General features: G+C 51.0%; 6 protein-coding genes across 6 annotated transcripts; 4 read left to right on the forward strand and 2 right to left on the reverse strand.

Annotated features, from left to right (window-relative positions):
* Nucleotides 1–729: 729 nt before the first annotated feature.
* IAR55_005309 (uncharacterized protein) lies at nt 730–2298 on the reverse strand (the record flags this gene model as incomplete). The annotated part of the gene is made up of 6 exons (XM_066948401.1): nt 730–806; nt 861–1002; nt 1057–1270; nt 1336–1460; nt 1525–1863; nt 2014–2298. 6 exons carry the CDS (start codon nt 2296–2298, stop codon nt 730–732), a joined length of 1182 nt encoding a protein of 393 aa, XP_066800969.1.
* A 457-nt stretch (nt 2299–2755) lies between these two features.
* IAR55_005310 (uncharacterized protein) lies at nt 2756–4389 on the reverse strand (the record flags this gene model as incomplete). Its single annotated transcript, XM_066948402.1, has 8 exons — nt 2756–2832; nt 2900–2925; nt 2981–3158; nt 3218–3247; nt 3296–3394; nt 3475–3769; nt 3888–3943; nt 4188–4389. 8 exons carry the CDS (start codon nt 4387–4389, stop codon nt 2756–2758), a joined length of 963 nt encoding a protein of 320 aa, XP_066800970.1.
* A 1675-nt stretch (nt 4390–6064) lies between these two features.
* On the forward strand, nt 6065–6634 carry IAR55_005311 (uncharacterized protein; the record flags this gene model as incomplete). The annotated part of the gene is made up of 1 exon (XM_066948403.1): nt 6065–6634. The coding sequence occupies one exon, from the start codon at nt 6065–6067 to the stop codon at nt 6632–6634; it is 570 nt and encodes a 189-aa protein (XP_066800971.1).
* Nucleotides 6635–7523: 889 nt separating this feature from the next.
* Nucleotides 7524–9076, forward strand: IAR55_005312 (uncharacterized protein; the record flags this gene model as incomplete). The annotated part of the gene is made up of 7 exons (XM_066948404.1): nt 7524–7766; nt 7851–7962; nt 8048–8192; nt 8263–8378; nt 8464–8612; nt 8686–8914; nt 9003–9076. 7 exons carry the CDS (start codon nt 7524–7526, stop codon nt 9074–9076), a joined length of 1068 nt encoding a protein of 355 aa, XP_066800972.1.
* A 436-nt stretch (nt 9077–9512) lies between these two features.
* IAR55_005313 (uncharacterized protein) lies at nt 9513–9890 on the forward strand (the record flags this gene model as incomplete). Its single annotated transcript, XM_066948405.1, has 1 exon — nt 9513–9890. One exon carries the CDS (start codon nt 9513–9515, stop codon nt 9888–9890), a length of 378 nt encoding a protein of 125 aa, XP_066800973.1.
* Nucleotides 9891–10357: 467 nt separating this feature from the next.
* IAR55_005314 (uncharacterized protein) lies at nt 10358–12324 on the forward strand (the record flags this gene model as incomplete). Its single annotated transcript, XM_066948406.1, has 4 exons — nt 10358–10487; nt 10540–10589; nt 10649–10731; nt 10806–12324. The coding sequence occupies 4 exons, from the start codon at nt 10358–10360 to the stop codon at nt 12322–12324; spliced, it is 1782 nt and encodes a 593-aa protein (XP_066800974.1).
* Between the last annotated feature and the right edge of the window lie 125 nt (nt 12325–12449).

A 12449-nucleotide genomic window follows, 5' to 3' on the forward strand; every position in this document is an offset into this window, starting at 1 on the left:
TTCCAAGTTGTCTGAATCCTGTTCCATGTCATCTATTGCCAGCGCGACGGACGGACGTCGAGAGCCCCGCAGTCAGCTCAACTCCAGTACAACCTTATCAAAATTGCTCATAAACAGCCAGGTTTATTCCACGTCATTGCCATCAATGCCAAACTAGAGCCCATTTTCATTGTCTAGATCATTTGCATCTGTCGAACTCAACACTTCGTATGCTTTGTATACATGTCCATTCATTCTTGGGCGATCGCTTCATCGGAATCTCAACATCATCATGAATTCATTGTCCCTTGGTGCCCCGGACCTAGTCGCAGTCGGTCCATCTTCTTGTCCTATGTCGACTGCTTCAAAGACCCAGGTGTCTCCAGCTGATTTTCCAACCTGGTTCTTGGATCCCTCCGCTTCACCCTCTTCTGACTCCTCCCTTCCTTACTCTCCCCCTCGCATCCATGTGTACATTGTTCCCTACGTCTCCCAGGGGTTCAGTGATAGGAATGGATGCTATACTGAGGAACACTAGTTCGCGCTCATTCTCCTTCGAGCCTTTTGGCCTGGTTTCGACTCTTTTTTTTCTCGTGCTGTTTATTCCGTCTCGGAAAGGGTCAGGAGTTTGACTGCACAAACCTATACAAGTGTTGTAAAATTACTTGAGGATCTCATCATATGATGCATATTGATTACAAAAACCCATATCTGTTTCATAGTCCCCCGTTGCTATCTCACGTTTAGGCCTCAAGGAGCAGGAGTTTGTGCACCAGCTTGAGGCGTCTGACCTTGTTGGCCGTATTGCGATGCTTGCCATGCTTGGACTGATGTCAAAGAGTGAGCTGGTGAACAGACGATGAATCGAAATATGGACTTACATTGCGGATCATTGACGTCGTATCCGTATGCTGCCCAGTACGCTGCGTATTGGGCCCAAGCGTCTGATCCTTCTGCTGGTGTCGCTCCTCCAGCTGCAGGAGTAGCGCCAGGCTGTGATCCGGGGGTACCCTGGCCGTTTTGCTATTACCGATACCGTCAGTGGACATCGAGTCAGCTCGGAGCAGGGCTACTCACGGCGTAGTACGCGGCATACGGATCTTGCCCTTGTCCCTGCTGACCATAGCCTTGTTGTCCAGCAGGAGCATATGTTCCGTGGCCTTGCTGATACACTCCTCCTTGTCCACCTTGGCCCATAGCTTCCCTCGCCTTGTTCCACTCCTCTCGCAGAACGACAAGCAGATCTTCGGAGAGTGATTTGGCTCTCGAGACTTGCTCGTCATTTGGTGCACTGGAAGCGGAAAGGAAACTCAGTACTTGAGAAGATCATACAGGGTGGGACTTCGTACGACTCACGCGATGTTGATGTGCATTGGCTCGTCAGATTCTCGTCCTGTGTCACTCTCCATGAAACCTGATCCTTGTCCCTTGATCTGGACTCTCGCTCCGGTCTCCGCTTGGATGTACTTGACGAACATACCCTATACAGCGCATCCTTCTCTCAGCTGAAAGCCGAAGCAATTCAAGGAAAGAGGAAACACTCACGCCTGGTCCGACTGTCTTCGCTCTGACGTTGAAGTTCCTCAAACTATCCAGTCCGATGAACAGTTTCTCTTCAGGCCACTTGATCTTCCCGTTCGGCAACACGTTTGGAGGGGGAGGAAGACCCATCGCCCTATTTCTAGCAATCAAAGTCCTATCGTCGATGAGCGGGCCGAGTTCTTGGTTGATCAGGTCGTTGACTTTTCCGACCGCGGCATCGAGGATCGATTGGGAAGTAGCAACAATGTGGAGGTAGAGGGGCGCTTCTCCAGGTGGCATCTTCTCTCTGTCGGGAACCCATACACCTTTGGTGGTGATTGAACATCCTGTCTCTTCTTGGATCTGCGTAGACTTTCGTCAGCACTGCATATTGCGTACCTTTTTCGACGACCCTGTTCCATTCGATTGACACCTCCAAGTCCAGCAAAAAGCGGTCGTATCTCGTATGGGGTACATCGTAATGTGATTCATGAAGATAGTGAGTGCACTCACCTGTTTTTGGGTAGACCCCTTCGTCAAGACATATCGATTCCTCAGATCGTTGATCTCTATATCCTTCACAAAATCGCCCTCATCCTTCTCCTTCTTCATCAGCTCATTCCCCTGCACTCCAGGTCTCAGCGAAGCCGCAATTTTGGCTGCGATAGCGGCTGCTCTGGCAGCGGCATCTGCAGCGGACGCAGCATGGTCTTCTGCTGAACCGCCTGGAGGTGCGGGAGATGCTGAGGAAGGACCGGCGGGGTCATCCCATCGCGATCTGGGTCGGTCGGCTTCCATCTTGACGAGTTGTGAGTCTCAGGAAGAAAGGGTTTGGTCAAAAGAGTTGGAAAGGAAGACAGGCAGGATAGATACATGATGAATTGCAGGTTGTCTTGCCACCATTCGAAATTATTTGCCTCCCCCCCTTAGTTCTCCCCGCGCCGCGCCCCACGGTGGTAGCTCTGATCTTAGCGATGTGAATCATCCTGTCTCTTTTCGCTCCTCGCAACTCAGGCATCCTATCAACGAACCGCTGCATCGAGCCCGGTGATGCGAAGGGGTCTGATCTGCGTGGTCGAGCCGGACGCTCGACGGCTTGCTGCTTGAAGAAACGGTGAAGACTTGACATGCTCGATCATCTCACGCCGGACCTTGTGGCAGGAGCTTTCCTACAAACTGTAAACGTCGGATACATGTACAGAGATATCGAATCACGCTTGACACAGTAGCTGACCGCTCATCAACGACGTTTTACTCAGACATAATACTCCACCTTTCTGCCCAAGACTTCTTCTTCCACACTACCGTTCTGTGTTTTCTTGTTGTTATCGTCTACAGCGAAGATCGTAAGATCATCTGCTTTCGCGATTTCCACACAGGGTAAACGACTAGCACTTACAAAGCTCATTCCCTGTCCTTCTGATCCTTTCTCGAAGCCACTCATCCTGAGTAGGGGCTGTAGCACCGCCATCGATCCTACCTTGGAAAAACGGTCTTTCCCTCCCTCTTAACCAGAGGTGAATCCCAAATAGGCTCAAGGGGAAGATTCCTTCGAACGCGCGCAAAGTGGATGAGGATGTATCGAATCAGGTTGGCTTGGTCGGATGGTGGTCGAATGACTCGGTGTCGAGTCGCTTTGAACACGCCTCCAGTGAGGACTGAAGACGACCGGAGTCAACTGTGACATACATCACAGATCGGTGTATCCTTCACTCACACTCCAGTGCATCTGCAGTATTGACAACCACTATGAGGGATGATCAGTGACAGTGGTAAAAACACTGGAGTTACTGACCTGCTCCCTCGACATGTCTGACCCATCCCCATTCGTTCTCGGGCGTCAGGATTTGTAGTGCCGATATAGGCTGAGAATAGAGCAACGATATACTGTTGTCTATCGAGATCAGGCCAAAAAGAAAATTATCATGCGACCGCTGTCCGTCACGGAAATAAGATGGCGCCTTCATGACTCACAATCCGTATGACCTTTACTCCATATCCCCTCAGTGGCATTCTCGTCTTCTTCGCTTCTTGGCAAATGACTCATATACCGCTGACAAGCAGCCTCAATCACGCCGTCATGGTCGTGCAGGCCCCAAAGATAGTTCTCGGGCAATTCCAATGCCAACGACACGAGCTTGAGGATCCGATAGACCACATAGTGATATGTGTGATGAGCGAATTCCTGGATCTCGGGGATCAACGGGAGGAGCTTGGCTGGATGTTTCAGAATGGGATCTTCGAAAGAGGATGATTCGAGGTTGTAATGCTGCGCGCGAAGATTCACACAATCACAAGAAACAGCTGTCTTCTCTTCTGTCATAGCCATTGAAGACCTGATGTATTTCAGGACACAGGCAGGACAAGACAGGATTCAGTGAACGCACCTCGTTAATATCCGGAATTCCACCTTCCTTCTTCCAGATCTCTCTGAACTTATACCCTTCATAACTCCCCTATTCAAGTCTCGCTGCGAATGGGAGCTTCTGACCCGATGGAATCCCTTCGGTGGCATATTGCGCAATAGCCAAATCCTCTTCAACGTCTCACTCGATACTCCCGTTCCCGTGACGAAGAAGAACCCATCTAACGTCAAAGCCTTCTTAGCAGCTTGGCTGAGTTGAGCGCGAACTTGAGGATCTCTGGAGTCGAGTAGGTTCAGATCGATGGTTTCGAGCTCGGCCCACTGTACTGCAGTTTGTTTTGAAGATACTTAGCCATTGGACCTGACTTCGAACTCGAAAGATTCTGTCGAGTCAAATACTCATGATCCTCTTTGGTCACATGTGGCTCAAACCATTGAGGGAGCTCAGGCTTGTTTACGGTCCTCTGCTTGAGGGAATCGACGGTAGAAGCGGGGCTATTTGCATGAATTGCAATAGGACTCATAGCGCCTTGTCTTGTTGAAACGACACCGGGTGGACTGATGACTCAATGGAAGCTATGCATGCCTTGGTCCCCGATAAACGGAACACACACCACGTATATATAAGCGGACATTGTTTGACGACGCAGCGCGCGGTATCATGTGCTCCCCACTATGTCATACGCTGCATAATGGACGCAGATGTCGCAAGATGACATGACGATTGACCACGCTATCAGAGGTTTCCGTAAACCCCAAATAGATACGATAAGTGGAATGATCAGATCGTGAAATGGCGGCGAAACTCGGTACTGTAGATCAATCTAAAGACGGTACAGTACGAGCATACAGTGTGACTATTGTTGATGAGCTTGAGAGCAATTCTTCTCCACGAGATCTTCAATATCACTCATAGTGACAAAGCGCACCTGCAGCTTGCTATGTGATCATAAAGAGCGGGGTTGAACCATCTCTCGGTCAGTATACGGCTCTCACTGCCGCTGGAGCCGTGAGTGCCACATACTGTAGTCCGCTGAAACCCATACTGAGGACCAGAACCTCCTTCACACACCTTTCACTCCAAAACCCCTGTACCATCAATGTGTCACAAGTGCTTGTACATCCTTTGCATTGGTGAATCTTGACACTGGAAGACCGACCTATGCCTCGCTCAGAATTGGATATGCGCTCATATCTATTTCTCATATCCATTTCGCTATTTCTTCGCCACTTACGCTTCTGACTACAGTAACTATCATCACACATCATACAGAATCAACCCAACATCCAATCAATACACGCATTTGCACCGGACTCCAAGCGCACAGAACACTGCATAGCACGTCCTGTCTGAGGGCCGGTCTAAGGGCACCGAGGGCCGTTCAGGTGGCTCTTCTCGTAGGATAGGAAGATGGAGTTATCGAAGAGACGATTCTCGATCTGATACCGATACCGACGAGACCAGCTACGATGGCGATGGCGATAGCGATAGCGATAGCGACTACTTCCTCGCGGCCTCACGTTCCCCAAGTACGTCAATGCCTCGTCTGCATCTTGGAATGCCGCTGGATCAGTGCATTGCTGATATTATGTTTTAGGTCGGTCACGGAGTAGAGATCACAGGTATACGAGTGACCCGGAGAGGTTTTCGAGAGATACGAGATCAGGAATCGGGGCGGAAGGCGATCCTCGTGCTTGGCATGATCGGTCAGGGAGTTACAAGAGGTCTGATTCTAGAAGGTCCAGAGGTGCCAGACGGTGAGTGAGAGCTTTCATGCATTTTGGACCTGGCCAATACATACGCCGATGACTGACTGACGAGTAGTAACTTACATATGCTCATATGATCAGACCATCTCAGCATTTCCACGAATTTGTCCCGGAAGACCAGCTGCCCAGAACAGATTCGGAACGCACAAGACTGCACAAGTCTCCACCAGATAAAAGACGTGGCCGCAGCCGACGAGACGGCCGTGAAAAGACTCGTTCTGACGTGTCGGATACCGACTCACTCAGCGATACGAGCGGGAGGAAGTCGAGGTGGAGTTGGGGGAGAGGTAGCAGCAGCGGGCGCAGGGATGGAGGAGGTCGTGCCTCGAGCCGGTTGGTGTTGCAGTATGACTACGTTAAATCTGTGCTGACGAGGTGAAAACGGATGATCCACTGTCGTCGGACGCCGCAGAGACACCCAGACAGGCAATGGTAGCTCCAAACATGCCGGTGCTACGACTGAGCCACTCGGGAGCGCAGCTACATCAGAGTCTCGCGGAGTACCTCTCGGATCTAGTGGGTTTCACGGAATACATGTGGAGTAAATGGCATGACGGAGAAGATTCTGATAACACTTTGACTTTAGCGACTTCAGGAGGCGCGACGACTGGTGGAGCCACAGGTACAAGTGAAACAACGGCCACCGGACCTGCCGGTGGCACCACAGCCTATGGTGTGGGGGCTGGCAGGCCGAGTACAAGTACTCCCGGCGCTACTTCACCTGTAGGAATCAGCACAGACGGAGAAGAAGGAGCACGGGGTGCTGCTCCCTTAGATACCGAAGACAAGAGTAAAGACGAAGAGACCGGCAAATCTGGTCTAGCCTCCAAATTTGCAAGTTGGGGCAAAGGACTCTACGACAGACTGACCGGGCGGGACGCCACCAACGCTCCTGCCCCGAACGGAACACAGATAGGTGGCACCATTTTGGGACAATATTTGGATGCCATACCATCTTTCAGAGCAATTGGACAACAAGTTCTTCAGCAAGGTGAGTAATTCATTCATTCATGATCTATACAGTGCTCGCGAGGGTCTGAGAGATACCCAAAGGAGGATACTCACGCGAGTTACAGAATGGCAACGTCGCGCAAGCTTTCACGGCCACCATTCCAGTTACTTTCCTTCGACAGGTTCCCATTGGGGCCCAAATGTACTTTCTTCATGGCTGAACAGCCAGCATCCGGTACCTAGTCATTCGCATGGGTTGTCGTGAGTTTGGGCAAGATTTTATTCTAAGCCCGAACGAGGCTGACGACCTCACCAACTTGATTCTATCGGTCCACGTTGTCGACAGGATGTTTTGAGAGGCGCCAGAATCGACATTCCCCAGTTTGAAGGGGTATTCTGGACATACGATGGCTCCTCACATCGTTTGACTGGTCTACATACCCGCTTTGTGAAATGTCTACCCATGTGCAACCTCAGTCTATTCACTTGACTACATCGACATACTGATGTCATCATCTCCCCATCCGCCACGTAATAAGTTGTTTGTTCATTGTGATTCTGTCTAGGCAGATCCCCAGATTTGTCATATGCATACTGTCATCGTCTTGTTGCTTGCTTGTTGATAGCAGGCCTCATCCCCTTGTTATCAGTTCATGGTGCGAGATCCGATCATCCATTGTCAGGGGACAAGACGACGGTTGGTCATGCTTACAAGAGATTGATGACTAATTATCATGATCTGAAGTAAGCTTAGATTGATCCGCAGTCGAGATTAACAGATGACCGTTGGTCATCCCGTCGGGCATCGTTCGATATCATCGGACTTGTTGGCAAATGAGAGGTGGCATCGAGACCACAAAACCATGGAATATCGTCGTATCTCGTCCTCTCTCAACATCTCAAAGAGCACACGCTTCCAAACACACACGCGCGCACAATGTCTACTGCGAAGAGAGTTTTGATCACGGGTCTCAACGGCTTTGTGGCTCCTCACGTCGCCATCACCTTCCTCGAACGAGGATGGACCGTGAGAGGTACCGTCCGTACAGAAGAGAAGAGGACAAAGGTTCTCGCGCTTCCTGGCTTGAAGAAGTGGGCAGAGGAAGGTAAAGTCGAGGTTACCGTCGTGCCAGACCTCGCAAAGGCAGAGTGGCTCGATGTCCTGAAAGGTATCGATGCGGTATGTATGCCTGAAATCTAAGCGTCACGTCTCTCATCAAGGTAGGATCTGGGACAGAAGAACTGATCTGAGTAAGGATCGCAGGTCGCACATGTTGCATCCCCTTTCAACTTCACCTTGCAGAGCTATGAAGACTTCGCCACGGCTGCAATCCAGGGTACTACCAATCTGCTGGAAGCAGCAGCCAAAACTCCTAGTGAGTTGCTCTCATTCCGTATTATACGGCCGATTTTGATCCCGATCGAACACATGAACGAAGAGCTAAGCTCATCTCCCTTCAGGCATCAAGGACGTTGCGGTGGTAGGCTCCATTGTGTCGATCTTGGACGCCGTGAAACCACATGCCGATTATAAAGGTGAAACATTCACCGAGGACGATTGGCTAGGGGTGACCGAAAAAGAGGCCAAGGCGATGTCTTTGGACAAGTGAGCATTACCTGGACAGGAGGATCATCATCTCCTTACGCTCCAAAGCTGACGAGATTTCCGTTGGAAGCCCTGCTACCAGCCCTTACTGGTACAGTGTGTCGAAGAAGTACGCGGAACTCGCTTCGCAAGAAGTGTACAAGCGGACGAACGCGACCTACGGCTTTGCGACACTCTGTTGCCCTGGTAAGTACCTCGCTCTCTCAACGCTTGCCTCTACTCTTAGTCCATTGGCATGCGTACTGATACCTTCCCCTGATTTCTCCTTCAGGTATCTACGGACCCCCCGAGCATGTGAGCTCGGCCAAAGAATTGATGGTGACTCCGGGAGCCGACATATCAACCTCTACGCTGTTCGCTACGCTTGCCACTGGCGAAGATAGCCCGATCGGTCCCACACTTGTGCCACACTGTGTGGATGTAAGTCTACCCCCAAATCGGCCGTTCATGTCCATAGGGGATGTTTGGACTTACAAGAAGCTTTATCGCCCAGGTTCGTGACGTTGCTCTCGCAGTGTATCTCGCCATCACCAAGCACGCGAGCGGTCGATTCATAATCTCCGGTTGCACGAATACCGTCCAACAAATCGCCAATATTGGTCGAGAGGCCCGACCCGACCTCGCCAAGCACATCCCTAAGGGTGATCCTTCTAATATCACCCTCCCTCCTGGGACTTGGAAGCTTGACAACAGCAAGAGTCAGAAAGTCCTAGGCTTGGATTGTGAGTCCTTTTCTTTCGAGCGGACTGATCTGGTAGTAGACAGTGCGAGCCACTCTTTTGCTTGATACGTGTTAACGAAAAAACATAGATCGTCCCCTGGAGGAAACTGTGATTGATACTGTCACACAGTTGGAGAAGATCGGAGCATACAACAAGGGTTGAGTTTCGTTGATTGGTACTGAGATTTGTTGGGCCGTATGCATGGCAGTGTGGGATTGGACACGATCCCCTCAGGTATCGTTCCAAGACCGATGTCGTGTGCAATGATCTTTGGTAGCAATGTCTGCGCTAGCCGCAGTTCACGGCATGTCAAACGGATTTTGCCTTTTGCCACTGATTTCTTGATTTCCCGCCACTAGCGATCTCAAACCACCATCCTTTCACCGGCTACTCCCTTCGCAAAAGGATCAGGAATTGTCCAGATTTCTAATCAGATCGCGCCACCCCATTTTAAGAGGCGACAGGTATTGCCAGTCTGTCCCCGCCTGCCCTATTTCTCCTCATCAGCCTCTTAATGCCTCACAGATCGCCCGCAAACCAATCTTCGCTGCCTTGCTGTTCGGCCCGCGCCACACATCTCAATATTTGATCGTTCACTATGCCCAGTATCTTCAGTCTCGGTAACGAGTACATCGGCGGGGAGGAAGAAGTCTGCGAGGCGGATCCTAGATTAGGAGGCGGTCCGCGAGCTTACATGCCGTCACTACTCCCTACGCGTCCGTCAGCCAAAGAGATAGTGGATGTGGTGTACCGAGACAGTTCCGACGAGACTTCCGGTCGGAACACAGCGAGCGAGAGTGAAGGCGATGTCTTTGGGTCAACCAATGCTTCGGACCCGGCTACAGGCTCGTTGCATCTCCCCTCAGCGAGGTCGAGTTGGCCGTCGTTGCGAAGGAGAAGCGCAACTGATGAAGAGGGTACCTCGGATGCTCGGCCGTATGATCCCAGCTCGCGCTATGACTCTCAAGGGTTTTAGAGGAGGGTCGTAAACAGCACTATGTTAGCTTGTACAATAGCGCGGCGATTGTTGTGGTTTGGCGAGGTGAATCATCTGAAGGAGCGAGAGACTATCTAACATCCTCGTTGGCGAGGTTCTGGGTCGTTTCCCCCCTTCATGACTGTATCTTCTGTTGTCGCGATACACGCAGCGAGGACACGCACCATGTCGCACATACGATCCGATTGGCGCCTAGGTCCGTGTGACTGATCACTGCGGGTCACCATTGATGGACGAGGGGGCCATGTAACCCAGAATAAGCCGTGTCGATGATACCTGTTATCAGTCAACGGACGACCAAGTCTTTTGACTTGGGGCTTACATGGGTGACTTGTATAAAATTCCCCTCAATCACACAATAACATCATCAGAAATGTTGTTCTCCGTCATTCGAGGCATCTCGATCAGATCTAGACCTCAAAACACCCAATCGATAAACCCTTGCCATGCCGCCTAAAAGGCCATTGAAGCGAAGAGGCGATGATGATGGTGATAGATCGCCTGCGAGACGACCGAAGCGACCGGGGAAGAATAAGCGGGAGCAGACCTATGACACTTACGACGAGGCTTTAGATGGTCAGTACGCCTTTCGGAGAGTAGTGATCCCTGTGCTGAGCAATTGGGGCAGGCGGAGTTGAGATGGAAGAAAAGGGAGAAAGGTACAGGGATGGTGATAAGGTCAGCTTACGTCCTGCTCATATTTTCATGAGTTACACCGCTGAGCGTCTGTCCTTCAGGCCCAGCGGTTCTACGAACGAGCCGTCGAATTATATAGCAAAGCTCTTGATCTTCACGAGACTTATGATGCTGCTTATAACCAGTGAGTTGCTGTTCGAGTGACTACCCGCGTTCTACAGATGATCTCTGGCAGACTCTAACGGTACCGCACCACAGAGCTCGAGCCTTATACGCCCTGTCCACCAATTTCCTCTTGCCGCCCTCTTCTCTCGACCCTTTGCGCAGATCCCTTGTCCTCTACCGTCAAGCAACTACGCTCACCAACTCTCCTCTGCTACGTATGGATGTCGGCTTCAATCTCTCTCAAGCATGTTCAAGCTTAGCCGATGTGTTGGAGGACCTCGATCCTGAAGATAGTAAAGCCGAAGTGCGGAAATTGCGAGAGGAGGCAAGGGATGTTCTGCAAGAGGTCATGGATGGTCAGGAAGAATATCTGAGGGCCACTGGGGAGGACACTGAGGTAGCAGAGGCGGAGAATGAGGTGATCGATGTAGTGGAAGCAGGTGCTGAGGGCGAGCAGAGCATGGAAGTGGATTCAAAGTCTGAAGCAGCGGAGAACGGTCAAGAAGACGAGTCAGCAACTTTCGAGACACATCTACCAACGCCATCAACTTTCATCGACACCGTCATCGCTCTCATCGATCTACACCTGTCTCTTTGGGACTCTGCACCCGTCCCACGTACACCTACGGAGGAAGAACAAGGTGTGGTACGGAATATCCTCGATAGAGCAGGCCCTCTCGCACCTCCGGGAAGACAAGCCGAACTTGATCTGACTGAGATCAAAGTCCTCCTTGCGATGGACAGTATCGTATGGGATCTCTTCAGAGCTCAAGCTCAAGTTGGAATGGGTCTTGAGCGGTCTCTGGAAGGTGCCATAGCAGCTCTTGGAGCTGTCCTGGCTAGTTTAGATGTCGCTCCTCCGCAAGATGAATTGACTGTCCGCGCGGACGTCCTGACGACATTGGCAGATACACATACCGTCATCGCCAGTCGTATGTTGTTCTTGAACACACAACTGCCTCCTGGACCCTCCCCACTGGCTCAACAAGCGTGGTTCCATCTGTCCTCAGCTACGACCCATCTCACTACCGCTTTGGATCTACCGACAAACGCGGCGAATGCACCGAGAGAATTCAAGCCTTCTGTCTTTTTATCGTTGTCAAAAGTCAGCTTGGCGAGAGCAAGACTATCACCGATCAACGAGACAGCCCATCGTAATGTCGAGCAACTGATCGATAATGCCTCGACATATGCCGCTAGAGCCGGCGAAGGATTAGGTTGGAAATTCCTTCTCGTTGGTTCTATCGCTACTTCCACCACCAATACCGGTGCTCTATCACTTTCGATAGGTGGTGCTAGCGTTTCCGGATCTAGCAATGAGCTTCCTTATCAGGCAGGATGGGAGTCCGAATCTTTGGCCAGGACAATCTCATTTCAACAGATCAGAGTATGTCTCTATGCGTCTCGGACGGATCTTCTCCCAGAAACCTCGAGAAAGAAATATGCGGAGGGACTCGAGAGAATCTTGAACGGATTGCAAAGTGTGAAACCGTCAGACACGGAGAGGAAAGTTGGGGAAAGGGATTTGAAGCGATGGTTGGGAGATTTGGAAGATGATGAAGGGGGAGTGTTAGATATTGAGAATGGGTGGTGGGGCGAGGTGTTTGTGTAGCATTGAATCTTGAGAGACATGATGGTGTACAATACATGCATAGATCAAGGGCAGCGTACTTGCTACGCACATGTCAGGAAGCAGCATGCTATATGGCGTTTCTTTGCACCTCGTCCATGTGCCAT

This window comes from Kwoniella newhampshirensis, chromosome 11 (assembly GCF_039105145.1).
Source record: "Kwoniella newhampshirensis strain CBS 13917 chromosome 11, whole genome shotgun sequence".
NCBI lineage: Eukaryota > Fungi > Basidiomycota > Tremellomycetes > Tremellales > Cryptococcaceae > Kwoniella > Kwoniella newhampshirensis.